Consider the following 27,624-nt stretch of genomic DNA (forward strand, 5'->3'; position numbering starts at 1 on the left):
TAGAGCAAATTAGGCTATTTTCCTTATTATCAAACAATTGACTGTAGAAAAGGAATTTTCTTTTTCTTATTTAGCTATTTGTTATCTCTGTCCTTAATATCTACTGAACTAAGCCAATTTTTTCACATGTTTTTGTCTTTTCTCTCTTGTTCTTTAACAATAACAAAAATAAAAGAGAAACTAACAATGCCAAGGCAAAACATAAGATGCAGAAAAGAAAAACAAAATAAAACACTAAGCAACACCAACATCACCAAAAAAACTAGTGTTGAATTCATGTACTTAGTCAGTCAGTGAGAGCTGGCAGATCCGGACCCACTATATTTATGCTTAAAAACCTAAAAATCATAGAGTACTAAATATATTTTGTAATACTTGATTAAAATGTTATCATAAATAGCATAGACACCTCTTAGTTATTGCATGCATTTATTAATATGACCAATTGTCGGAAATGCACAAAGATGCGTGATGATTTATATAATTGTAATTTCAGGAATTTACAGTAAAGGCTTTTAACCCCACTGCATTTTGCACTTTTCCTAAGGAGCAAGAAGTTATGGCCTTTGTGACCTTTGAAAAATAAAATTATCTTTATTTTGAGTTATATCTTATAGATTTTTTCTATAATGTTGATCAGGGGCGGATCCAGCCATTTTAACAGGGTGGTGTCCCAACCAAGAGTAAAGGGGGGGGTTCCAACTATATGCTGCCATTCTAATGCATTGCTTGGCAAAAAAAAGGGGTGGTTCCAACCCCTGGACCCCCCCTTGGATCCGCCAATGTTGTTGTGGTTCTGTCCCAAAAGTAGTACACTGCACTGTAAAAGTCTTTTTTTTGGATAGAGCCAGTGCAATTTTACCTCACTGTTCTAGTGGAACAGTAAGATTTTGCCATCACTTGGTGTCTCTCATTGTTTGTTGTCGTCTGTCTGTTATTCTCCTCTAATACAACTGCAAAAAGTTTTTTGTGATCATATATTGGTATCATGTAGTTGTCGTCGTCCGAAGACATTTCGTTTTTCGCATAATTACTTTAGTATAAGTTAATAGAAATCTATAAAATTCAAACACAAGGTTTGTGACCACAAAGAAGAAGGTTGGGATTTATTTTGGGAGTTTTTGTCCAGAGTTTAGGAATAAGGGTCCAAAAGGGTCCAAAATTAAACTTTCTTTGATTTATAGAAAAATGAATTATTGGGTTTTTTTTATATGTCAAATCTAACTGTGTATTTAGATTCTTATTTTTTTTGGTCCTGTTTAAATTGGTCTACCTTAAGGTCCAAAGGGTCCAAAATTAATTTTATTTTGATTTTAACAATATTTAAATTCTTGGTGTTCTTTAATATGCTGAATCTGAATATTTACTTAGATTTTTTATTATGGGCCCAGTTTTCAAGTTGGTCCAAATCAGGGTCCAAAATTTTACTTTTAAATTATTTGATTTCAACAAAAATTGAAAATATGGGGTTCTTTGATAGTCTGAATCTAACCATTCATTTAGATTTTTGATATTTTAGCCCGTTATTAAATTGGTCCACATTGAGGTCTAAAGGGTCAAAAATTGAACTTTATTTGATTTCATCAAAAAATGAATTGTTGAGGTTCTTTGATCATGTTGATATGCTGCATCTAACCATGTATTAAGATTTTGAATATTGTACCATATTAGAGGTTAATTGTCAATTTTTTTTAAGCGCTTGGACCACAATCATTCTGTGTCAGAAACCTATGCTGTGTCAACTATTAAAACACAATCCAAATTTAAAATTCAGAGCTGTATCATTTAAGCTTGAATGTTGTGTCCATATTGCCCTAACTGTTCAGCGTTCAACCTGTGCGGTCGTATCAAGCTTAGCCATGCGTAGCATTTCTATTGGTTATTATCTTGAATCTGATTTCTGATAAAGATATACTGTAAACAGCAAATATAATTAGCAAAGAAAGGTCTACAAATATGATATTAATACAACCAAAATTGTCAATTGACACCATAAGGAGTTATTGCCTTTTATAGACAATATTTCACAACTTGTTCATCTAGTTTGCTTAATACTAGATATAAGAATCTTCTCCTTTGACATTGCGAAATATATTACAGCCAAACTTTGACTGAATGAGTTTCAGAGTAACTAGTATAAAGTTTGTATTTTATTTCCTTTTACGTCAAGAAACATAGTCACTTTATCATGTTTATAGTAACATGGCTAAAATGGAAGATTGATGCAAAAAATGTCAGGTGAGCACTTCAGGCTCTTGAGAGCCTCTTGTTTAATTGCTTCTGTAAGACATACATATTAGTTTGAAATTTTGACGAGTGAGATACATACAGATTATATGGTAAACAATATTTCATAGTTTAACGTAGTCAAGCGAACAAATCCTAGAAGAATATTTGAATCATGTCTTTGTTGTCCAATGAAAAGTTAGTACGAACACAAAGAAAATGTATGGGAATGTTTGTTTTTTAAACTATTGACCAGGGTGAAAGTCTTTGAAAGTGATGACTGGCAAAAAGTCTGTGAAATGAAATAGCACAAATATTCCATTCTTTTTAAATATTATTGTATTTAAAGAAAAACACATACTGATTGATGTTTACTAATAGTTTTTACCTTTTTTATGTTTAGGACAAGAAATATAGAAAAATAATGAAAAATATAAACAGTTACAATAGAAATGAGCGGAAAAACTAGAAAAACAGAGTACAACAAGGCCTAAATGGTAAGACCACTTCTATATACTGCACATGTAAATTTAGAAATTATTGCTTGCATTTCTTATTGTGATTTTTCACGAATGGAAAACTTATTGTGGTTACAAATAAAATCTGCATAAAGATCTATATATATATATATATGTTTTTGTTATCAAAATATGAGTTCTTATTTTTGCGATACTCACCCCGTCACATTATTTGCATTAATAAACATGCTAAAAAACTCTCGATAATTTCTAAATTTTTTAATTTTGTGTATTTATAGGTCAGATAACATGGTTTTTATGATCATCAACAGGTCCTGCAGGTCTATACTGAAGAGGAAACTTAATTGTTAATATTTTTCTTCTTAATGTGCTAATTGGATTAATTAATGTGAAATGAACTGTGTGTTTTTCTGGAAAAAGAAATAGAAAAAATTCTACAAAATTGCTATAAACAAAATGGAGTACTTTCAAAGATGCGCAAGGACACAATTGTGTAAAATGTAACAACCGACATATTCACTGATGGATTATGGAGAAATTAAGAAAAAAATAGTATCTTTGTCATTTTGGTTGTCGAAATAAACACCTGCTTTATCCATTCATGTACATGACTCCATCATATCAAATATACAGAGAAGATGTTTGAAGAACAAGTTGCCAAAATTTATTCAACCATTTGAAGGAAGATGTCTTGTGGATGGAATTATTTATGTACTGAACTGTAATGCATGTTGTTGTTATGTATGTATTATTGTCATTTTGTTTATTTTCTTTGGTTACATCTTCTGACATCAGACTCGGACTTCTCTTGAACTGAATTTTAATGTGCGTAATGATATGCGTTTACTTTTCTACATTGGCTAGAGGTATAGGGGGAGGGTTGAGATCTCACAAACATATTTAACCCCGCCGCATTTTTGCGCCTGTCCCAAGTCAGGAGCCTCTGGCCTTTGTTAGTCTTGTATTATTTTTAATTTTAGTTTTTTGTGTACAATTTGGAAATTAGTATGGCATTCGTTATCACTGAACTAGCATATATTTGTTTGGGGGCCAGCTGGGGGACGCCTCCGGGTGCGGGAATTTCTCGCTACTGTTATGAAAGGATTTAGGACACTTTTAGAAATTATTAGAAATTGAAATAAATTAGATCTCATTTAAACAAAAATATATGTTTATAGGTGATAAAGATAGATACAAGTAAAAGATAATATAAATGTCAAATGATTCGTTGATATAGGAAAATAAAGTAAGAAGAAAACACATAAAGAAGATAGCGATTAACAAGCATTATCTTAGATGCATGATAAGCAAAAATAGTACAAGTCAAGAACCTCATTAATCATTTGGCACGCGTTTAGAAGGTTGCTAGGTCGACGGACAGATGTATGTCGAATTGATATTACATCTAAGGTTAAAGCCATATTCTCAGCATCATGAATATTCAGTAATACATTTAGGCACACAAAATAGTTATTAATAACCAATCAAAAAGTTAAGATACGAAGATTGACGTACACAAGATATTAATTAAAATTTAACAAATCTTTAATTATCAATTTTAATGAAGATCAGAAATTGAAATTCTTCCAAAAATATTATTTTATTTAATTTAAGAAATAAAAGTCCAAATGCTTTTCAAAAACAAATAAATACATTTTGCATATTATGAAGCAATATAAGTTTTGGCAACACATTCCAAGAAACTCAATCTTGTCTGGGGAACAAGAATGTCGGGTAATGAGTAGTGACTATAAAAGCAAATGTAAGTCTACTGCCCGTACATTACATTACAATCCTTGTTCCAACCAGCAAATTGAGTTGTCTTATTTATTTCATTAAAAAGGTAAGTTATATAATGTTACTTAAAGTAATTTAATAAAATAAATTAATTGCAAATTAATAGGAAATAATTCAATAAATATAATAAGTTTAATTCGAGCAATATTTGAAATAGGAATATATTTGTTATTGTCAAATGATAACCTTATTGTTAATCTGTATGATTTATGCACTGTAATATTTTACGATCAAAAAGAAAAGAAACATTACATTACATTACAATCCTTGTTCCAACCAGCAAATTGAGTTGTCTTATTTATTTCATTAAAAAGGGTAAGAAGGCGCGAGTCCCACTCTCGCTGCCAAGCAAGTCCACAACAACGACATGTAGTCCCCAGATGTCCAAACATCCTTCTACCTACAAGAACCGTAGAAGAACTCAGAAAACAAGAAGAGACAAATCAACATCATGTTATCAATAAAGAAAACAACAAAGACAACCCTTATACCAACATCAACAAGCGACCACCATGTGAAGTACATATAAAAATCCTCCTTCCACAACTGATGTCCCAAAAATACCATCACAACAACATGGCGGAGGACCCAAACCTTCTTTATGACAACAGAGGACGAGACGATTTAAACTACCTTATCAGGCGGAGACAGACATTTATAAATCCAGAGGAGACAAACAGTACCCTAAGCCAATTTATAAAAATCTACCTATGTGTTGTTTAGGAACGATACCATACAGGTCAATCGCCACTTGAGAATAGCGACTACAGAACCTCAATTCAGGAGCCCGAATCGCAAAACGATCCATGACGATTCATACAATTCTTACGGAAACAGATGCAATTAGTTACTTATGGACAATTGTGACAATCCGAAGGATCAAACTAGAACAGACTTTCATACCACACACTAACAATATTAATGTTTTCTAACAACAGTTCCAATATTATTTATGGATAGTAATTTTATTTTCAACGCGTATTATATCGTATTCACATTGTACGGTAAGATTGTTGCTTTTACTATATTTTCTCTCTACTAAAACAATGATTTAAAAAAAAAATAATGATCATAATAAAAAAGAAAGTTAAAAATGAAAAAATAGATATATAAATTTTTGTATTAAAATTTAAAGAAAGTAAATTTGAATACTTCTATCCATAAAAAAATAAATAAAATTGTCACATCATGCCATTCAAATACAAAAGTATTATATAATCTAACTGGTATGTACATGTATCCTTTGACATGTTTCCTTTTTAATTGCAAATTGCAATATTATAAGGTGAACGTTTAACTGAACCTGTATTTTTTTTTTTTTAAATCATCACGTGGACACCAATTACCGATTTAATCTTTCAATCGAACACTATATTTATTCTAAATGTCTGTCCTATAGATTTTAAGTTGATATTCAGTTTTGACCATAATTGTTTATAAATTTGCATTACTGACCACTTGATTGCTCTCATGAGTCATATCTGATATACAAGTTATATTAAGAGGCTGTCCATTTGAAAACCAGGCAAGGGATGCATAAATGTTGGCACATTAAATTTTCTTGAAATTAGTTTTTTTGCATTAAATGTCCTTGTCGTTAGATGTAACAAATGGTGTGTATTTATTTTTTGGATGAAAGTTTGATATAGTCTAAAAATTTGGGATGTTTTAGTACCTGGTTTTACCCTTTATGTCCATTGTAAAAGTGCAATTTTTAAAATTGTTTTTTTTTTGTTCCACATTTATTTGAAAGGTAAAAATTGTTTAAATAGTAAGATAAATTTGTAATTCATACTATTAAACTAAAAAAATATTGGGATCTACATTATTAGTGCCTATTTCTTTGTTTGAAATATATTATAAAACTAGTATCTGGATTACCTCCCTTTGAATACCAGTGGGAATATTTTCAATGAATATGTTATTTTGTCAATAAAATATTACAATTAATATTCTATCAATGATAATAAATTACAATATTGGGGAAAACACACAAAGACTGTGATAAAACTCTTTTTATTGAAAAAATAAATTAAAAAAATATATTTACTGCGGATTCATTTACTGCATTTGTATACAAGAAAATGGAGGGAATAAATGACTCCTGCAGTTTCAGCAGGTTAGGAGATTGTTCTGGCCATATCATCCATTTTCTTGATTGCCAGAAAGATGTTGTTGCCCACCTTAGATATCTAAAAGTGTGTACTACAGGTTCAAATGTAAATGAGCAGGATCTGATACTGTATCGCGCCGGATTGTTTGATGTTGATGCAGCCTGCAGGCAATTACTACTGATTTGCCAAGCCCATAGAGATTCTCTTGGGACTTACTGGAAAACAAACAGTTCGAAATGTGCCTATCCAGTCCATTCATCAAAGTGTAAAGGAGATAGAGCCATTGACTTTAAAACTTCAAAAGAACTATTTTTCTTGTATCAATCCTTGATACCTGTTGGAAGTGGTAAGTTACATGTAATTCAGGTTGTGCCCTTTCCCTAATATGTGTCTATTGCCCAAAGCCTGCCAAGCTTACAGAACAGGTACATGTACACATGCAGTATATAAATGTCAGACTCATTTCGACACCCAATTTATATGTCATTATATAAAACAAGCATCCAAATCAACATCTGAGTTTTGGCTCCTCAAATCAACATCCATTTTTGTGGAAATGCTGCAATGACATTTTGCATCGAATGACTTTATTTATGGCTTTTTTGTGTCTTTCAAAATATAAATAAAATACAGAAATAATTGCAGGATAAAGACAATAATTGTCTAGTGTTTTTACAGAATATCTGCTGTATTTGTACCCGGCTCGAAACAGGTGTAATAGCTCGCTAAAAGCTCGCATACACCTATTTTCCTAGCCTTGTACAAATACAGCTGATTTTTAAAGACACTTAACAGTTATAGTCTATATCTATAATACTAAAATTACGAAGTCCAATTTTTCAGCCGTCATCACGTAAAAACGACGAATCAAAGAATTCAACTTTATATATCACTAATATAGTACAAAGGTGTAGATTGAAAATTACACCACTCCAGGCCCTTTTGTTTTCCACGTAATTAATATTGCCAATAATTAAGAAGTTCCGGGTCAAGTCCGATACCGATACCAATAGTATATTCACCTGTTACCTATTACCTAATCTGTACGTTCCGCATCTGACAGGCGCACCACCAAACGGTGTATTCAGGGTTAATACCTATTGTAGTATTTTAATCAGTAAGACTTTCTAAGATAACAAGACTAAAAATGAGGAACAGTTTTCAACTTGTTAGTGGGCATATACATGACGTAAAACAGCGAATCAAAGAATTCATCTTTAGTTAAAACTAATATAGGACAATGTTGTTGATTAAAAATACTCCATTCCAGGACCTTTTGTTTTCCAAATAATTAATATTACCAATAATTTATAAGTTCCAGTTCGACGGGTTCAAACAGAAAGATTTGAAAGCAGAGAAAAACTGTGTATCTTATAATCGGCATGACTTTATCAGATGACCATACTAATACTAAAACAAGGCTTGCGCATAGTTATATACCTTAATTCAGTCATGGACCCGCGATATCACGGGTGTGTTCTAGTATTAATATATATATGCAGTTAGGGAGCTACCATTTGATTTTTAAAGGGGGTTATGAAAATATTGTCCTGCATTTTTACAAGTTTATCTTATTTTTGTTGACCCAGTTGCTCAGTCATCGTGCCTATTTTTTACTCCAAACTCCTGTCCTGTAATTTTTTTACCCAGAATTTCAATCCTACATGTACCTATAAATGTTTTTGTGGCAAGTGTGCAAAGGACAAAATCGCACACAATACATAGAACATATACAAGTTATCAATGAATAGGGCCTTTATTCCTGTTCTCCATCTTGACATTCACCCGACGGTCTTCAACATTGAAAGAATAATTTTACCCTACAAGATGGCCACTAGCATGACTAGGGTCCGCTGAAACAGTACTATTGATAAACATAACCATGTTCAGGTGCTTGGTCTCCCCCCACTGTGGCGTGCCTACTTGGATGATATGTGTGTACGGCATTTTTCAAGTCAAAAGCACCGGGGATACAAGAAAAAATGAAGTGATTTTAAAAGAAATTACCCCATAAACAAGCTTTGAAGCTACAAATGTTAAAAGCACTCAATGAATTTCAAAACTTGTAATTACGGGCAGGTTTGCCGATGCCAAATAAAATAATGTGTGTGTTTCCTATTACATTGTACATCTTTGAAAAAAAGAGTAGGTACGTACATTTTGTACATGTATAATATAATAATACTTTATTTTCCGAAAGCAATACAACTTATGTAGTTAGTGAGTCTAGGAGGGAAATCCTTACTTTTAAAAACAGTGCTAATGAAAAATGGCAAAACAAACTTTAAGGTACATGTACATGTAGGCTATTTTTAAGCTTAAATATAGGGAAGTACATTGTAGAGAACACATATATTTTTTATTTGACCTTTCACATACATTGTATTAGTCAATTACAGTCATATATTTCCCAACAAAAGACCAATACATGTACATATATAAAACGAAACAAAAATGATAGAAGGCACTTAGCACATTGAAATATAATACTAGAACACACCCGCGAAATCGCGGGCATATATACAGCTTGTGAACTGTTGCAGGATGATTTTTTGTAAAAGATATTATGTATGGAGAATTACATAGAAGGTATACCTCCCTTTTTCCAAAGTCCGATATTTGTTTCCTTTCTGTTAAATTCAATTAGATTCGTGTTTCTGGTCCTACGACCACAATTATTCCTCTCCTTTGCTACGCTACAATGCTTCTTTTGGTAAAAGTCAAATCAAATTAAAAATTTGCACCGTTTCAAACATGAAATAAATGTAACTGCTTATATATCTATTAGTCTAAAAAATATGCTTCTATGACAATTCATCAGTGCTATTTTTTTTTGAGAGCCTTATTAACATGCCAATTGTAGGATTTGAATCATGTATAAATGACTAATACCGACTAATGCTAATTTGAGGGGTTGTCGATCGGAGGGGTCCTGATCCCGAAATCCCGGGCTTAAAACCATGAAACTGAGATGCAGAATTTAAAGAAATTCATATCCCGAAATCGAAAAATATATTCCCGGATCCCGTAAGGATCCATCCTCAAATACCGAGCTTGAAAACACCCGATCCCGACGCCCCGAATAAGGTCCTGCCTCCCTCTAATCTCTACCTTACTTTCATTTTTGCCAAATCACTATTTTCCCTTTTAACAATAAATTTTTATGCCCCAATTATGGGCATTATGTTTTCTAGTCTGTGCATCCGTGCGTTCGTTTGTTCGGTCGTCCGTCCGTCTGTCTGTCCCACTTCAGGTAAAAGTTTTTGGTCGAGGTAGTTTTAGATGAAGTTGAGCATGTTTTACTCATTTTAATATATAAAACATGATAATATAGGCTATGCCTGTGTCGTTATTTGCGTGACGATAAGTGATTGAATGACAATAAAACATGATAATATGGGCTATGCCTGTGTCGTTCTTTACGTGACGATAAGTGAATGACAAAAATGATTGTGTTTATTTTCACACGGCCTGGGTCGTTGCTTACACTTGGGACAACATATAACGATCAGGCAATGTTAAAATGGTTTGCATGAATCTTAAATAAAACATGATAATATAGACTATGCCTGTGTGGTTATTTACGTGACAAATAAAACATGATAATTTAGGCTATGCCTGTATCGTTATTTACGTGACGATAAGTGTGAAAATGGCTTGCACTTGGGACAACATATAACGATTCAGGCAATGTGAAAATGGCTTGCATGAATCTTAAATAAAACATGATAATATAGACTATGCCTGTGTCGTTATTTAAGTGACAAATAAAACATGATAATTAGGCTATGCCTGTGTCGTTATTTACGTGACGATAAGTGAATGACAAAAATGATTGTGTTATTTTCACACAGCCTGGGTCGTTGCTTACACTTGGGACAATGAATAACAAAAATGATTGTGTTTATTTTCACACAGCCTGGGTCGTTGCTTACACTTGGGACAACATTCTTATATAACGATTCAGGCAATGAATCTTAAATAAAACATGATAATATAGGGTACATGTATGTCATGTGTAATGTAAAAACTTCTGGAAATATAAACGGAAGAGGAAGTTGTCTATGAATAAAAGCCGGAGTGATGACGGACATATATCCGGACTTCATTTTTTCCGTTTTTCTCCCAAAATAACCGAAACTGAATAATCATAAGAATGGATGACAAATGCGACTATGCATGGTATCTATAGGACATATAGTCACAATGATCAATTTATTGTGGAAGGAGGAGAAGCGACACCAAAAATGAGGTCTTCTCGTTTAATAGTATAGATATCATTATCTATGATGAGTTTATTATATGTAAAAAATTAGAGCAGTTTTAAAATGTACGAAATGACACCAAAAAAAATGATGACTAGGCCAATATTTTGAAGAAATGAAAAAAATATTAATAGCCATAGGAGGTCAAATTAATCAAAGAAAAAATGCACAAGTTGCAGATAAATGAACTCAATTTTTTTGTCTGTTTATGATTATTCCATATTCTAATTACATGAATATCTTGACTGACTTGAAATTTCCCATCTGTCAGACCTGTTTTCTTCCCCTTTATTACATGTAAGTAAAATTCCGAATATTTTAATCTGGATTTTACCAGGGCTTTTTTTTTTAAATTTTATTTACATCCGATATAAATTTTTCCTTTGTTTATATTGGCCTTGTAAAATTTGTTTATCTTTTTTTTAAACTTTTGCAGGAATATGTAAGCCATGTAGAACTTCTCACCCTCATGTGATTTCTACAAGGAGTCAAATGTACAGGACAACTTCATATGGTGATGATACAGAATCAATAGAACTTGCAAATTTAGGTATGATTTATATAAATTGTTGTCTACTCTACATGTATATAATTTCAGTTATCCAGTGAACATATATAGTGAACCTGTAAATTTATGAAAAGCTTTAAGAAAAGCTTATGGTCTATGCCATAATTTCTGGTATTCAGTGGATCTGTAAATTTATGCAATCTTACGTAAAACTTAGATTCGAAATTGAAGTCAACTCGAAGTTCAAATCTTGAAATACAAAAAGCAAAGCTGCGTTATCATCTATATTTTCTGGTTCTTGCATCCGTCTGTCAGTTTGTCCGCCTATCCCGGATAAGTTTGAATTATTTAGTAAAGGAAGTTTGTTATGAAGTAAAAGTCTCACTAATTTAAAACCTAGTGCACACGTCCCTAATGATGATAAGATTTTTAATCTGAATTTAAAGTTCGGACTAAGCAAATGCTCCTTTCACTTATTTTTTTAATATCTGCAGCATGATACTTTTATTTTATGAATTGTTTTGGTGTTTTTTAAGAAACTTTTTTATCATTCACTTTCTTCATGAATAATTTTAATGCCAGGCTTTTTCTTGATTTTTAATTTTAAATTTAAACTATATATTATATATATATTTTTTCAACAGATATTTACCATGAATTCGAAGATGATAAGGATGATTCTTGCAACAACAATACAAGTACCAAAAATTATGAATATGCCACAGAAAAAGAGGAACATTTCACCCTTGCCAGCTGCAGTCAGACTTCTGATTGTGCATGTTAGTAAATTAAGTACATTTTGTAATACAGAAAACCAAAAAGCTTGTTAATGAGAAAGTTTGGGGACACAATGAATAAATGATTATGGTCCAAATAGCACAGTATGATACATTTCCCGGAGATGAAAATACCAAGAGACCAAACAGTCCTTTAAAGGGCTACCAAATTGTTTAAAAAAGAATCTGTTATTGTTATTTTTAGTCAACATTTATTTTTTAAATATCTCTCTGATTTTAAATTGTTACCTCTCTTCCCTGAATTACTCACAAAAATACTATTGAAACAATTTATCGGAATTATATGATAAAGCGATTACATGTAATACAGGGCCTTTTCCATAACAGCCTGGGTATCATCCCTCGACCTATATTGGCACTCAACTAAAGTCTCGGGGTGTTGTGTGGGTCACTGAATGATACCATGGCCAATATGGAAAAGACCATGTATATTAATCTACCGGTATGTATAAGAGCTGTTGTCTTTAAAAAAGGAAAAAAAATACTTTTTTGCAATTTCTAGCTAATTATATAATTTCATTAATTTGCAGTGTAAATCATAACAGATAATTAAAAACTTTTTGTTTCACTCTTGGGTAAATGAAAGGGTCATGAGATTTCTAATTTTTCCAGGTACGCAATTCAGGCTTTATAGAGCCTCTATTAATATTGGAGGATCCAGGGGGAGGGTTGTTGGGGTTGGAACCCCCCTTTTTTGGGGCGATCAATGCATTTAAATGGGGACATACAGTTGGAACCCCCTCTCCCCCTTTGTCCTTGGTTGGGAACCCCCTTTTTAAAATGAATCCGCCCCTGATTAATATTTATTGAAGAAATAACTGGTAAAATACCCAACAGAATAAAATATTCATATACATGTATTTATTTTCAGCTTATTTCTTTCCAACTCAAAGTACTGCCACGGTGAGCAGCCATGAAGAATGGGAACCTGAAATGTCTGGCTTAGAGAAAGTCAATGCTGTTATCAAACTTGTTTCTGATGGCTCTTTTCCACTATTGAGGTAATGTTATTTTTTGAAAAAATTTTGGTCGTACATTGGTATCAGGTAGGCGTCGTCGTAGTGGTTGTCTTCTGAAGACATTTGGTTTTCGCATTCTAACTTTAGTAAAAGAAAATAAAAATCTATGAAAAGGAAGGTTGGGATTGATTTTTGGTCCCAACAGTGTACATGTAGAAATAAGGGGCCAAAAAGGTTTAAATTGAACATTATTTGGTTTCATCAAAAATTAAATTCTTAGGGTTCTATGATATGCTGAATCTAATAATGTATTTAGATTTTGGATATTGGACCATAAAAGGTAAATGTCCAATTAAAGATTTTTAAGTTTTTTAAGTTGAAGTTCTTTGACCACATGCACTCTGTGTCAGAAACCTACATTGTATGTTGTGTAAACTATTTAAAATCACAATCCAAATTCAGAGCTGTATCAAGCTTAAATGTTGTGTCCATACTTGCCCCAACCATTCAGGGTTCAACCTCTGGTCAAAATAAAGCTGCGCTCTGTGGAGCATCTGGTTTTACATGACTGCACAAAAAATGTATTTGTAACATTATATTGCTGTCAGTCTATCATGTTAGTGTCATTGTCAGCATGGTCAATAGACATTTGGTTTCTAGACAATAACTTAAGTATTTATAAATGAATCTTTATGAAATTTTACCAAGAGGTTCGGTGTCAAAAATGGTCTGAAAACAAAACTCAGTAATGCGCATCAGCACAGTATTGCACAACAGCAAGAAATCTTCAATTGAAAATAAAACGGTACAAATCTTTTTACCAATTTCAATGGGCATTAATTAATTTCAAAATGCAAAAGATTAATATGTTCCATGTGATATGATCTTTCTTAATTAAAAACAAAATTAATCTTTTGACCCCATTTTCATGGTCCACTGAACATAGAAATTAAAAGTGTGAGTTTCAGGTTAAAGTTTTTGGTCAAGGTAGTTTTTGATGAAGTTAAAGTCCAATCAACTTGAAACTTAGTACACATGTTCCCTTGTGGTTGATCGTTTTACTGTTAAGGCCGAATAAGTTTTTTTTACCCAATTCCACTGTCCATTGAACATGGAAAATGATAATGCGAGTGGGGCATCCGTGTACTTTGGACACATTCTTGTTGTCAATAGTATATGCTTGAAAATAACAGAAGAATGATGTTTAAAAACAATTTTTTAGATTTTGTAGCTTAGTTCATCATCCAAAATGGCTGCCAGCGGGAGACTTATTTTAACTTAGGACCCTATAGGAATTACATACAAATGTCTCTTTTGAGAGAACCACTGAATGGATTGAAACAAAACATTGCATGAATGTTCCTTATGGGGTGCTGACTAAATGTTGTTAATTTTTATCCGATCCATCATCCAATAAGGGCGCCAGCAGGGGACTTAGTTTAACATATAAGACCCTACAGGAAATACATGCACATTTCATCTTTTAGAAAACCACTAAATGGAATGAAACCAAACATGGTATGATTGATCCTTATGAGATGATGACCAAGTGATGTTACTTTGTAGCTTTATTCATCCCCCAAAATGGCTGCCAATGGGGGACTTACTTTAACTTAGGACCCTATAGGAAATACATACAAATTTCTTCTTTTAGAAAACCTTTTTATCGATTGAAGCCAAACATGACATGAATGTTCCTAATGACTTAGTAATGTGGTGCTGACCAAGGGTTGTTACTTAGTTACTTGTACTTTTTTGTAGCCAATCCATCATCCAAGATGGCTGCCAGCAGGGAACTTTGTTTAACATAGGACCCTACGGATAATACATGCAAATGTTCTAATAATCTTATTAAAGCCAGGTGAGCAATTCTGGCTCTCATGTGCCTCTAGTTTTGCTTGTTATCTCTCTATTTACATGTATATAAGTTTCTTCTTATATTTCAGATCTCAGCTTACAATACCTTGGGAATCAGCGTCAAAAAGAACACAAAGTTATTACTTGAAAAAAGCTGATGACTTGGTATTAGGAACTTTACAGCTGATTGCCCCAAACCAGTCAGACACCTTATTTAAGAGTATTGTCCAAAAGAACAAGACAGTTAACCTTGATTGTCCTGATAATTATCTTCCGTCTATGATTGCTGCATACCAAGAAGCAGATTCTCCATATCTTAAACGTCAAATTTTATCACTATTTGCAAGTAAATATTCTAAAGAGGCTTTATTGACCGCAATACCTGGTTTGACAAAACACAAGATAGAAGCTGCGAGAAAATATGGAAAGGTCAAAGAAACAGAATTGCTAGATCAAGACCATAATATGACTGCCAAACTTCCCATCGAAAAAGTTCAGCATTTTGTAAGTTTTGTATCTCAGCCACAATATGTCCAAGATGTTGCATTTGGAGAAAGGATCCTTAAACTATCTACTGGACAAAAAATACATATACCTGATGTTGTTAGAACAGTAATAGGCAGTCGAATAATTTCATCTTACAAAGCATATTGTTCAGAATCAAACTTTGAACCGTTGGGAAGATCAAGCCTGTACAACATTTTGAAGCAGTGTTCAGCAAGTCAGCGTAAAAGCCTTAGTGGTTTAGACAATACAACAGCAGATGGTATAACATCTTTTGACAAGCTAATCAGTTTGACAGACAATATGGAGGATTTCACTCAAAATGAAGTTCATGATTTCAAGGTATTTTATTCAATATTTTTGGATACAGATGCCCTATAATTTGTCCTACCATATGTCTTAGTAAGATCCATATAACTCGTTTGCCCACCATAAAGGAATGTTACTTTGTAGAACTTGTTTTCATGTGGACAGTAGCTGACCAATTCTCAAAGTTTTCTAGCAGTTATGAATGCGCTAAAAGAATATTTAAACCTCATACGGAAAAAATATCAAAATTTGCAATGAAAATATAAATATCAGATGTATAGGTATTTACAATCTTGTAACTTACATACGGTATGCTTTGAAAGTCCATGATCTATCTTCACGGACAGTTCCAAGATCAAAGAACTCGTATGAGATTACATCTACATATATATGAAATTCTGGAAAAATTACATGTTTGCCCAAATCATAACTTTATACATGTAATTGTTTGAACATAATAATAGAAGGATGAAACTATGTATGAATGTAGAGTAATTTTTTTTCAGTGCAATTGTCAGTTTGTAATCACCAATGACTCACCATGCAGCATGTCATATTTCTAATGCATTTTACAGTTGTATAATTTTCAAATGAATATAAAGCATGTTATATACATGTATAAGGGATGATATGAATACTTTTTATCTTGCAGGACATTCAACGAAGATTACGAGCTTCAAAGCGGTATTTGTCTTGCGATTACAGATGGCATGTTGAAAAATCATCAAAAGTAGCTGATCATTGCATGCATTATGCTCTTAGTGATTCAAACGTAAAAGATTTACAAGAGAAATGTGATCATACACATGACGAATGTTGTGAACTGTGTACAGATATGAGCTCTGTAATTGATGACCTAGAGCAGATTGTTATAGATGGAACATTTCCATCAGAAGAAATGAAAACTGAATATCTGCATGACTTCCAAAGCTGCAAGGAAAAAGTGTTTCAGTGGAAGCAACATGTATTGAGAACAGTCAGTCAAGAACAGGCAAAACATTTGGTTCTTGAGAATCTTCTTCCAAATGAAATTTTTATAGTTATGGATTGGGCCATGAAATTTCTTCCATGGTTTGACCGTGAAAAGCAAACTGATTTTTATGGTAAAAAGGGAATTAACTGGCATGTAAGTGTTGTATTATCCAGAGGTATTGATATGAAAATCAATACTGACTGTTATGTACATTTGTTTGACAGTATCCCCCAAGGATGGTATGCTGTTGCTTCAATAATTGAGAGCTTATTAAACTGCATAAAAAGCAAAGATGAAACTAAAGATACAGTATATCTTCGTAGTGATAATGCCTCCTGTTATCACTGTGGACCACTGATGGCTGCTATTCCAGAAATTTCTCAAAGAACAGGATTAAACATTTCTCGGTACGATTTCAGTGAAGCTCAAAGCGGTAAGGATATTTGCGACAGAAGAACTGCTCCAATGAAGATACATGCAAAACGGTTTGGAAATGAAGGTAACAATATTACAACTGCAGAAGAGTTGAAAAGAGCCCTTGAAAGTTATAGTGGTATCATGAACACACATGTGTATGTTGCTGAAGTTGATTTTAGTGCACAGACTATGAAAAAATGTTCCATACCAAACATAAATATGTACAACAATTTCAGCTTTGAGATTGGAGGTCTTAGAATGTGGCAAGCTTATGATGTTGGCATAGGTGTCTTCATTTCATCTAGGGATTTGAAGAAGATGTCAAATGGAAAACAAGATGAAACAAATCTTAAGGTGAGTAGAAATTTAAAACAAGCCAAGTGTATAGTATTATTTTAGGTTTAGACATGCAGGAAAAGCCCTTTTAATCAATAAACATTCTGACAAAGTGTGTTTTTCTAACCAAACTAATCCTTTGACAAATAAAAATGTACCAAGTTCAAATGTAAATAACTTTTTTTTAATATCAAATCTATACAATTGGCAAGGTTGATGGTAAATTGAAAGGCCCAAGTAAAAAATTGTATAACAACAAAATATAGTTATAATTTTTTGCCCTAGGTCTTCTCCTTTTCTAGAAACATGTTCAAGTTTAACATGGTATTACACTGTCATGCCTGTTATTTTTTACCCTTGAAATAAATTCACAAAAAAATTTGAATTTTAAAGAAAAAAAACCTGATCCTAATTTTAGAGTGGATGTAAAAGGAAGCACAATTTTTTTTTCCTTTTTGTCAAAGAACACTAATGAATTCATATTGAATAAGAAGTGTACAATGTTATAACTTTAAAATTACTACAACTTGTTTGTATTATTAATATTTTTGCTTGACTATATTGTAGATACTGGAAATGCCAAAAGTTACCAGAATAGGAAAGAGTAAAATAAGACCAAGAAAGAGCCTTAAGAGGAAGCACAGTGAAACAAATAATGAAAAGGTTTTCATTTTTTTTCTTATTTTTATGATACAATATGAATAAATGAATAAGAAGATGTGGTATGAATGCCAATGAGACAACTCTCCATTTAATACACAATGTAGGTAAAGTAAGCTAGGATTTTTATCAAATCAGCTGTAAAGGACCCCAAAATGGCCAGTAAAAATCTTTTTCAAGCCAGGAAAACAACAACCTTATTATAACGTATACAAAATAAAAATGAACACACGAAAACAACCGACTGAATTAGAAAAGGTTTTTACAAAATGCAGCAAGTTTGTATGTTTTAAGTTCATCTCCCTTTTGGACTCCTCAAATGTACATTTTACATGAATGTTGAACTAAGTAATAATATATAAGCTTTAAAAGTCCAAAGTTTGCTCAAAGATCCTTTAACTTACTAAGGTAAATTTTACATGTTTAAAACTGAGTTAAATGTAAAATTTACTTTCTTAACTGTTATCACCTATATCAATTTTAGATAACAATATTGGAAATATGTGTTTATGATTAGTATATTTTTACAGGAAAGAAATGAAACAGGAGATGTTGAAGACAATATAGAGGAAATAAATGAGGAGAACACAGAGGAAAATGCTGCTAGTCATGAACAGATGAATGAGGTAACAGATACATATAGATTCTTACACTAAAACAAGTGTACTATGATAATTCTTCACTCGAGACAGTTAAATTTTATTATTTAAAGCGCAAGGCTTGCCGAGCCCTTTAAATAATAAAATTTAACTGGTGAGAGTGGAGAAATATCGTTATACAGGAGTTATAGTGTCGGAATCTGTTTCTCTAATGCTTTTTATCGTTCTTTTTCAAAGATTTTCAGAAAATTGTGTTCTTTATATGCGATGTCATCAGGCAAGGTCGCCTTTTTTCATGACGTCACAATAGGAAAATGGAGAAGAAAACAAAACATTTTGACGTCATAATCAAATTTCGACTAATCATTTGCCGTGAACAGATTTTTCACTAGTGAGGAGAAATATTTTTCTCACACCGGTCAGGAAATGTGAAAATAGCACAAAAATTAGAGAAATACAATGTATATTCTTTTGTGGTTAACATCACTATCCTTTCATCTTGCAAAAGAAATTAAGGATGGACCAATCTTTCTAGACTTTGACAATATTGTTCATAGATATAAGAAGATGTGATGTGAGTGTCAATGAGACAACTCTCCATCCAAATAACAATTTAAAAAAGTAAACCATTATAGGTCAAGGTATGTATGGCCTTCAACACAAAGCTTTGGCCCAAACCGAACAACAAGTTATAAAGGGCCCCAAAATTACTAGTGTAAAACCATTCAAACAGGAAAACCAAAGGTCTAATGTTTGTTTAGGTTTTATTAGTGTCCTGTGTTGTTAGTGTCTTTATACCCCCAAATAAACAAGTTTTCAGGGATATATATAGGAATCACCCTGTCGTCCCTCCATCTGTCTGTCCATCACATCTCATAAGTGCAACTCTTCCTTAGTATTGATGTAACTTCAAACAGTTGTAGTACACAACCTAAGGATGTGGACAAAGGAAAATATTTAAGGATGGAACTATTTTAAGGGAGATAATTGACTTTACTTAGTTAAATATACATCTAGCAATAAATGGCAACAAGTCTTGTTAGCGCAATTACTCCTAAAAAGAATAAAATTGATGAAACTTTACCCAGTTGTACACAACCTGAAGATGTGCATGAAGGAGGATATTTCTGGTCTGATTTTTTTCAGGGGAGATAATTGAAATTACTTAAGTTTAAATACCCACAAATTCGTTCAAAGTATACATGTATGCATGATAGAGTGATTCAATTCTGCTGTTTTTTCACTTCTTTTATACAAATGTATTTTTTTTTCTTTTGCAGACTGATGACTATACTTGTGGTGAATGTGGTCTTACATTTGTTAGTCTACATGAATATAACATTCACCAGGACATTGGAAATCATAAGATCAGGCATGCTGATCGAGTAAAAACTTTTTGGAGTAGTAAATGCACTAACATAAAAGAGTCAATGACAAGTGTTTTTTCAAAAGCAACTGATGATCAGACACCACAGTCTAAAACACAATGTTCACTACATTCAGGATGGTCATTGAAAGGAAGAAGAATGAATAAGAGATTTAGCATAGCTGTAAAAGACTATTTACTTAATTTATTTATGGAAGGTGAACAAACTGGCCGAAAATATACTCCAACAGAGGCTTCCAAAAAAATAAGAGCAGTCAGGGATGAAAATGGGAATAGGCTTTTTTTGCCAGAAGAATGGCTGAGCTCACAACAAGTACAGGGTTTATTTTCCAGATTTGTCAATCAATCTGGAAAAATTCCTAAAGAGGAATCTGATGATGAACTAAATGATGCTATTATAGAAATTACTCGTCAGGAAAATGAACTTGCACTAATTCATTCAATTTGTCAATGATTTTTGTCGAGCCTGCAACTTTTGTTGCAAAAAGCTCGAAATAGGGATAGTGATCCGGCGGCGGTTACGACGGCGGCAGCGTAAGCTAATTTAAAAGGTTTATATTTTGGAAGGTGAACGACAAGGAGGCTTCATTCTTTGTATATACATTGTAGATGCCTCATGTCACAAAGTTTCTGTCAGTCACATGTCCAATGCCCTTGACCTCATTTTCTTGGTTCAGTGACCACTTGAAAAAAAAGTTCAGAATTTTTGTAATGTTGAATTCTCTCTTTAATATTATAAGTAATAGGATAACTATATTTGGTATGTGCATACCTTGCAAGGTCCTCATGCCCGTCAGACAGTTTTCACTTGACCTCAACCTCATTTCTTGGATCAGTGAACAAGGTTAAGTTTTGGGGGTCAAGTCCATATCTCAGATACTATAAGCAATAGGGCTAGTATATTTGGTGTATGGAAGGACTGTAAGGTGTACATGTCCAACTGGCAGGTGTCATCTGACCTTGACCTTATTTTCATGGTTCAGTGGTTATAGTTAAGTTTTTAAGTTTTGGTCTTTTTAACTTATATTTTATGCCAAAGGTCAACTATATTTGGTGTATGTAAATATATTATGATCTATATGTCAGTCCCGCAGGTTTAATTTGAACATGACCTCAATTTTACGGTTCATTGCACAGTGTTAAGTTTTTGTGTTTAGGTCTATATTTCTTAAACTATAAGTAATAGGTTAACTATATTTGTTGTATGGAAGCATTGTTAGCTGTACATGTCTGTCTGGCATGGCTCATCTGATCTTGACCTCATTTTCATGGTTCATTGGTCTTTGTTTAGCTATCATGGTTTATGTTAAGTTCATGTGACGTTGTATTAAAGCTTTATACTTAGGAATATCAACATAATAACAATAATTAGTAAAGAAGGCGAGACATTTCAGTGTGTGCACTCTTTTTCTTTTATGCTGGAACTAAAATATTTATTGCAATGTTTTGACCAACCTTTTGTGATATTCCTTTAGATTTACAGTTTGTTTCTGCTTCATAATTTTTATGTACATGTAGCCATCATGGTTCAAGATTTAAAAGTCCATGACACAAAATTCTAATATATATATATTATATATGTATTTGCATGAATTATAGCAATGCATTAGGGTTTTAGCTGAGGTGCTACCAGACTATTGGGGATGGCGGATAGGGGTAAAGGTGTTAAAAATTGTTTTCAACAGTTTATATTCCTGTCAAACCCTATAATTTACACTTACTTTGCTTGTTTTAATAAAAGGTCAAGGTTTCAATTACTAAACATGATAAAAATAAAAATATTTCAGAAATTAGTTTTTTGAATGGAAGTTTTCTTGTGCACTATGGTACCATTTAGACTTTTATTGTTGTAAATTGAAAGACAAGAAACATGGAATAAATACTTGCACCTGTCTGCAAGTTTAAGGAGGTCATGGTTAAATTCTTAGTTTAAAAATTTGTAGTAAATGTACAGACAATAATTATTGCTGACGAAAATAGAATTTGTTGGGATTGGTCTTAGAAACGGGTATAAATGTGAAGTTCACGGATACTTTCCTTGCCTATTTTATTCTGTAATTTTTGCAATATTGTGTTCTTTCAACTTATCTTGAACATGTTGAACCTTATTTAAATATTAGATTGATCTATTGGAATAAAAATAAATCATTGCCATCACTATTTGCTTATTTGTGAGTTTGTGTGTAATTTAAATACATGATCATCTTGCATCGTGATCTTATATTATCCATGGAGAAATTGAGGCTGCACCAATGTTAAAATATATTAAACAGGAAAGCAGTTATTATTTTTTTAGTTACTGATACCCCTTTCATTAAGAATAATGAGATTTGACTTTATTAAAAGAAAAATATGCATGCATGTGTAGAAGTTTGATCTGGCAATAATACAGTTTGAAGCAGTTTTTTGAGCTGAGAGGGGTATGCTGTTCCGATTTTTTTAGCCTTACAGGAATGTGATCCCACCAAATTTTTTGTTCTTTTTATTAAAGAATATGATAATCTGTTAGCTCTATATGGTAAATTTCCAATATTTACCATGGATGGAATTCCAGAAGACTTCAAAAATGGCCGATTTTGGCAAAATGAACAATTGGTGTTTTGGATGTCCTTATTAGGTGTTTTTTTTCCTTTGTCAATATATTGATTATAACAAGTAATTTATGGAATAGGTACACTAAGGTGGATATTATCTTGTATCAATATAGTTAAGCTCTTTAAATTGTGATTAAGAAGAAATGTTGAATTGAAAACGTAGTAAAAATCAGTTTTTCTTGGCTGTTTCTAAGGCCAAAATGATGATGTTCGTGTTGCCATGGCAACCGTGCACATTTTTTTCCGCAGACATTTTTTTTTTTCATTTCATGTCTTAAATAGACCTCATGTAAAGTTTCATTGAAATCTGAGTCCCATGATGTGCCAACCATTGCCTGAGTTTTCCTTGGACAGCCTCTTAAATAGTTTTACAAAAAGGGATGAAACAATCGAAACTTTGACAAATATACATTTATAATTCTCCTATATCAAGGAAATAGAATTTAAAAGTACAAAAGTACAAGTTTAAAGTATACATCAAAAGTGGAAGCAATACTCCCCACACTTATTTATTATATAAGATGTAACTTAAATCGAACAATCAGGAAGATTGTACTACTGACGTTACCCATTGAATCTAGAAAAAAAGAAAGTACATGTATTCACTTTTCTAACGATGCACATATTCCGCCAGTTAACATTTTAAAAATAAATATCATTCGTTCCGGCCAATGCATTGCCAACTATCAATAATATTACAAATGTAGATACCGTTGTGAAAAAAAGGAATACATCAGAGATAATATTCGTATTTCAAATACATCTATGCGTTCTTATTGAAAGGTTTATTACCAGATAACATAGATAAAAAGAAAAAATATTTCCTATGAATGCAGGCAGTACGAAATGATAAATTAAGTTTTATACAACGTTTTCCAACCCAATGCTAAACAAAAACAAAAACAAAAAAAATTGGGAGAAGTTTTATTTCAAATTGCAGTACCAGAAGAATTACGGAATAGCATAAACATATATTAATTGCATTTCACGATAATTCTTTCCACCAAGGTGTTATAAAAAAAAATATGAAGCTATAAAAGCTAGATATTATTGGCCTGACATGACAAGTTTACAATCACGTGACATTGTGTAAAACATGCCAGGAAGTAAAATCAAGTTAAAAAAAAATGCGAGCGCCCTTACATCCTATGCCGGTGGTAAACGTTTTTGAACGTATTCATGTCGATATCCTTGAAGGATTATGCAAATTTCATTCTGGAAATTCATTAACCCTTGTTGGTCACAGACAGTCTAAGTCACTGGCCGGAGTGATTCCCCTGAAAAAAAAACAGGAGGCGAAATATATAGCAGACGTGTTATATTAAGAAATGGTTCCCCGTTAGGAACAATGAGGGAACATATTCACATTAGCTCAGTCCTTAAAAGCGTTATGCTCAATTAGAAAAGGACACGTGAGATCAAGTGTTGAAAAGTGTTATGACGGCATTTCGAATGACGACAGTCACCCAATCTTTATGATATTCGCTTAACATGCATATCAAATTTGGGAAAGAATTGACTTAAATAAACTATTGATACTCAACTGATTCCCACAGGAAAAAAAATGGAAAAAGCACCTATAAAGATTCATTAATGAAATAATTAAATAGGTCAAAATTGTCCATGAAACGGCTAAAGAGAATATAAAAGAGGCGCAGTAATAAAAGTAACATATTTTAAGATAATAATAAAAAGTAAATAATAATAATAATAATAAAGTTTTAGTTAAAATAAATAAATAATGAAGATTCGGTCCGGTAAGAAAAAGACACCGGAACCCTAACGAATGGGCCCTTAATATAAAGTACGGGGCGTATCAATTGGTACGTACAAAATATGTGAAACTGCAGTCACATAACATGATGAAACCATTAGTTCTTGCTAATAGGTCGAAACCGTACTAAGATCCACGAGATTACAGACCACAGGCTGATAATCATTCGGATCCGCGTATTGATAAAAAGATTAACACATAAAAAGATGAATCGGACACACAAGTCTGTTCAAAAATTGCGTCAAATCTATCAGTACAGCAATCACAGATAAGTGAAACTAGTATATATAAATAAAGAAATAATAGTAATTTTGATAAGAAATCAGACAATACACCTGACGGTACTAAAAATAGTAATAACGATAAATCATCTAAGAACAAGTGGTTTGAAGTGACTAATCTTTTAAAATAAAATGTATATCTGGGAAAAGATATTACTTGATACAATGGACGGAACGTTTAGGAAAAAAAAAAGACAATAGCAAACATTGAATAGTATCCCATTCATCAATAGAACTGTTTAAGAGGACGACTTTCAACGTAATGACAAATTACTCTCTGTCGAAAACGTTATGTTGCTTATAATTTTGAAGTTACTGATCATAACTTCGATAATTTATATTGTAGGTCTGGCAAGGGTAATAGGAAGGATGTTACTAAGTTTTTAGTGTACTTATCAGTTCTGACGATCTCAATGCTTGATGAAATAGTTTAAATTTTGCAATATTAGGTCTGTTTTAGAAAAACATCAATCTGGACGCATTATGATGTGTCATTGATAAAATAGTATAATTCAAGACTACATAATATAGCAAGAACATACTTAAACTATATCGCGAGGAATACGAACTCTTTTACTAATGTCCAAAAGTAGTAAAGTGATATTTTATAAATTATATAGATAAAAATGAGAATGGACAAAACAAAACAAGATAAGAGAGTATTTGATTTTAGTCTCACCTCTTCGTTATATAAAATATAAAAATTAAAACAACATCATAAAACATACCAGAGCAAACGTTAAAAGAGTTATGAAAGACTCTAAAAAAATATATAAATTACAGAAAAGCAAATGCCAAGTTCATAGTCTACTCGAGAAGACAAAATGATTAAATCACTCTAAAAAAAGATGTTTACAGCATTTGCAGCATATCCTTTTTGTTGTTGTTGTAGTTGTTCAAATAAAAGACTACATGCATTATTAAAAACTAAGTCGACAAGGATGAATTATATATTAAAGATAAGATACATTCATAATAAACATAGAGAGTAAAATGAAACTATATAAATTTATGACAGACAATATTATAGTAAATAATTTGTCAGACAATTAAACATGCGTTGGTAAAGTAAAGTAAGAAGGTCATAGATAATAACATATGTTTTGATAGTTAATCGTCACTATGTATATTTATTTTTGGCACGCGAGAGCAATCAAGAAAAGATTTTTTTCTAAACTTGCAGTTTGCTTCAGAAACAGGTTGAGATTTCTGAACAATCTGTCATATAGACATTAGTTTAACTCTCATAACCAATCAGAATAATAATAACCTACATTTATTTGATAAAGATTATATTACAATTCTAACACACATAAAGGAGGGTAAACCAATTAAAGAATTAAAAACAATAAATATAAAAACAAAATCAATGAAGGAAAAGAAGGAAAAAAAAAAGAAAAAAATTGTAAAAATTATAAAAATCTGGTGGAATTCATACAATCAAATCTTCGTGTATAAATACAAAAATAAGTAAAAACATGATCAATAAAAACTCTATAACAATCAGGTTAAATTTGAATCACTATAATTTAGATGACGCAAAGAGAGAGAGAATATGTTATTTTATTCACTTGCATATGGAGTACATAAGACACAGATCTTCATATGACTTATTTTCGCGTGTTGGAGTACATCCAAAGACAGATCTCCAATATTTCGCAGGTGGACTTTCGTACCACGGAAGAGGATCGGCATAATAATATTATTATTTTTCATTGTGCATGCATCATACAATTTGTGTATGTATATGTATTTGTGTTTCATTTATTGCAAAAACAATTTATAGGAAAAGTTATCTCAATCACATGAAATAAGATTCAAACATTAAATTCAAAACAAACATGTTAGAAAAAAATGAAATCAGGAGATTTCAAACTTAACAAGGGGGTAATGTTATGAAAGGATTTAGGACACTTTTAGAAATTATTAGAAATTGAAATAAAATAGATCTCATTTAAACAAAAATATATGTTTATAGGTGATAAAGATAGATACAAGTAAAAGATAATATAAATGTCAAATGATTCGTTGATATAGGAAAATAAAGTAAGAAGAAAACACATAAAGAAGATAGCGATTAACAAGCATTATCTTAGATGCATGATAAGCAAAAATAGTACAAGTCAAGAACCTCATTAATCATTTGGCACGCGTTTAGAAGGTTGCTAGGTCGACGGACAGATGTATGTCGAATTGATATTACATCTAAGGTTATAGCCATATTCTCAGCATCATGAATATTCAGTAATACATTTAGGCACACAAAATAGTTATTAATAACCAATCAAAAAGTTAAGATACGAAGATTGACGTACACAAGATATTAATTAAAATTTAACAAATCTTTAATTATCAATTTTAATGAAGATCAGAAATTGAAATTCTTCCAAAAATATTATTTTATTTAATTTAAGAAATAAAAGTCCAAATGCTTTTCAAAAACAAATAAATACATTTTGCATATTATGAAGCAATATAAGTTTTGGCAACACATTCCAAGAAACTCAATCTTGTCTGGGGAACAAGAATGTCGGGTAATGAGTAGTGACTATAAAAGCAAATGTAAGTCTACTGCCCGTACATTACATTACAATCCTTGTTCCAACCAGCAAATTGAGTTGTCTTATTTATTTCATTAAAAAGGTAAGTTATATAATGTTACTTAAAGTAATTTAATAAAATAAATTAATTGCAAATTAATAGGAAATAATTCAATAAATATAATAAGTTTAATTCGAGCAATATTTGAAATAGGAATATATTTGTTATTGTCAAATGATAACCTTAT

The 27,624-nt window shown here is 32.0% G+C and overlaps 1 protein-coding gene across 1 annotated transcript; it reads left to right on the top strand.

The window, feature by feature from the left end:
• The first annotated feature begins 6,510 nt into the window (after positions 1-6,510).
• LOC143054466 (uncharacterized) lies at positions 6,511-22,956 on the top strand. The gene is made up of 9 exons (XM_076227485.1): positions 6,511-6,962; positions 11,318-11,431; positions 12,034-12,168; positions 13,058-13,187; positions 15,092-15,848; positions 16,468-17,559; positions 18,109-18,204; positions 18,732-18,827; positions 20,081-22,956. Exons 1-9 carry the CDS (start codon positions 6,587-6,589, stop codon positions 20,639-20,641), a joined length of 3,357 nt encoding a protein of 1,118 aa, XP_076083600.1. The 5' UTR covers positions 6,511-6,586; the 3' UTR covers positions 20,642-22,956.
• Positions 22,957-27,624: the final 4,668 nt, after the last annotated feature.

Source organism: Mytilus galloprovincialis, chromosome 12 (assembly GCF_965363235.1).
Source record: "Mytilus galloprovincialis chromosome 12, xbMytGall1.hap1.1, whole genome shotgun sequence".
Lineage (NCBI taxonomy): Eukaryota > Metazoa > Mollusca > Bivalvia > Mytilida > Mytilidae > Mytilus > Mytilus galloprovincialis.

What these genes read in the sequence shown, in the direction of transcription:
- LOC143054466 (XM_076227485.1), top strand. Translation starts at nt 6,587, where the DNA reads ATGGAGGGAATAAATGACTCCTGCAGTTTCAGCAGGTTAGGAGATTGT. An exon ending in TCAGACTTCTGATTGTGCAT is followed by an intron (nt 12,169 to 13,057) that starts GTTAGTAAATTA and finishes ATTTATTTTCAG; the next exon opens with CTTATTTCTTTCCAACTCAA. An exon ending in GGCTCTTTTCCACTATTGAG is followed by an intron (nt 13,188 to 15,091) that starts GTAATGTTATTT and finishes CTTATATTTCAG; the next exon opens with ATCTCAGCTTACAATACCTT.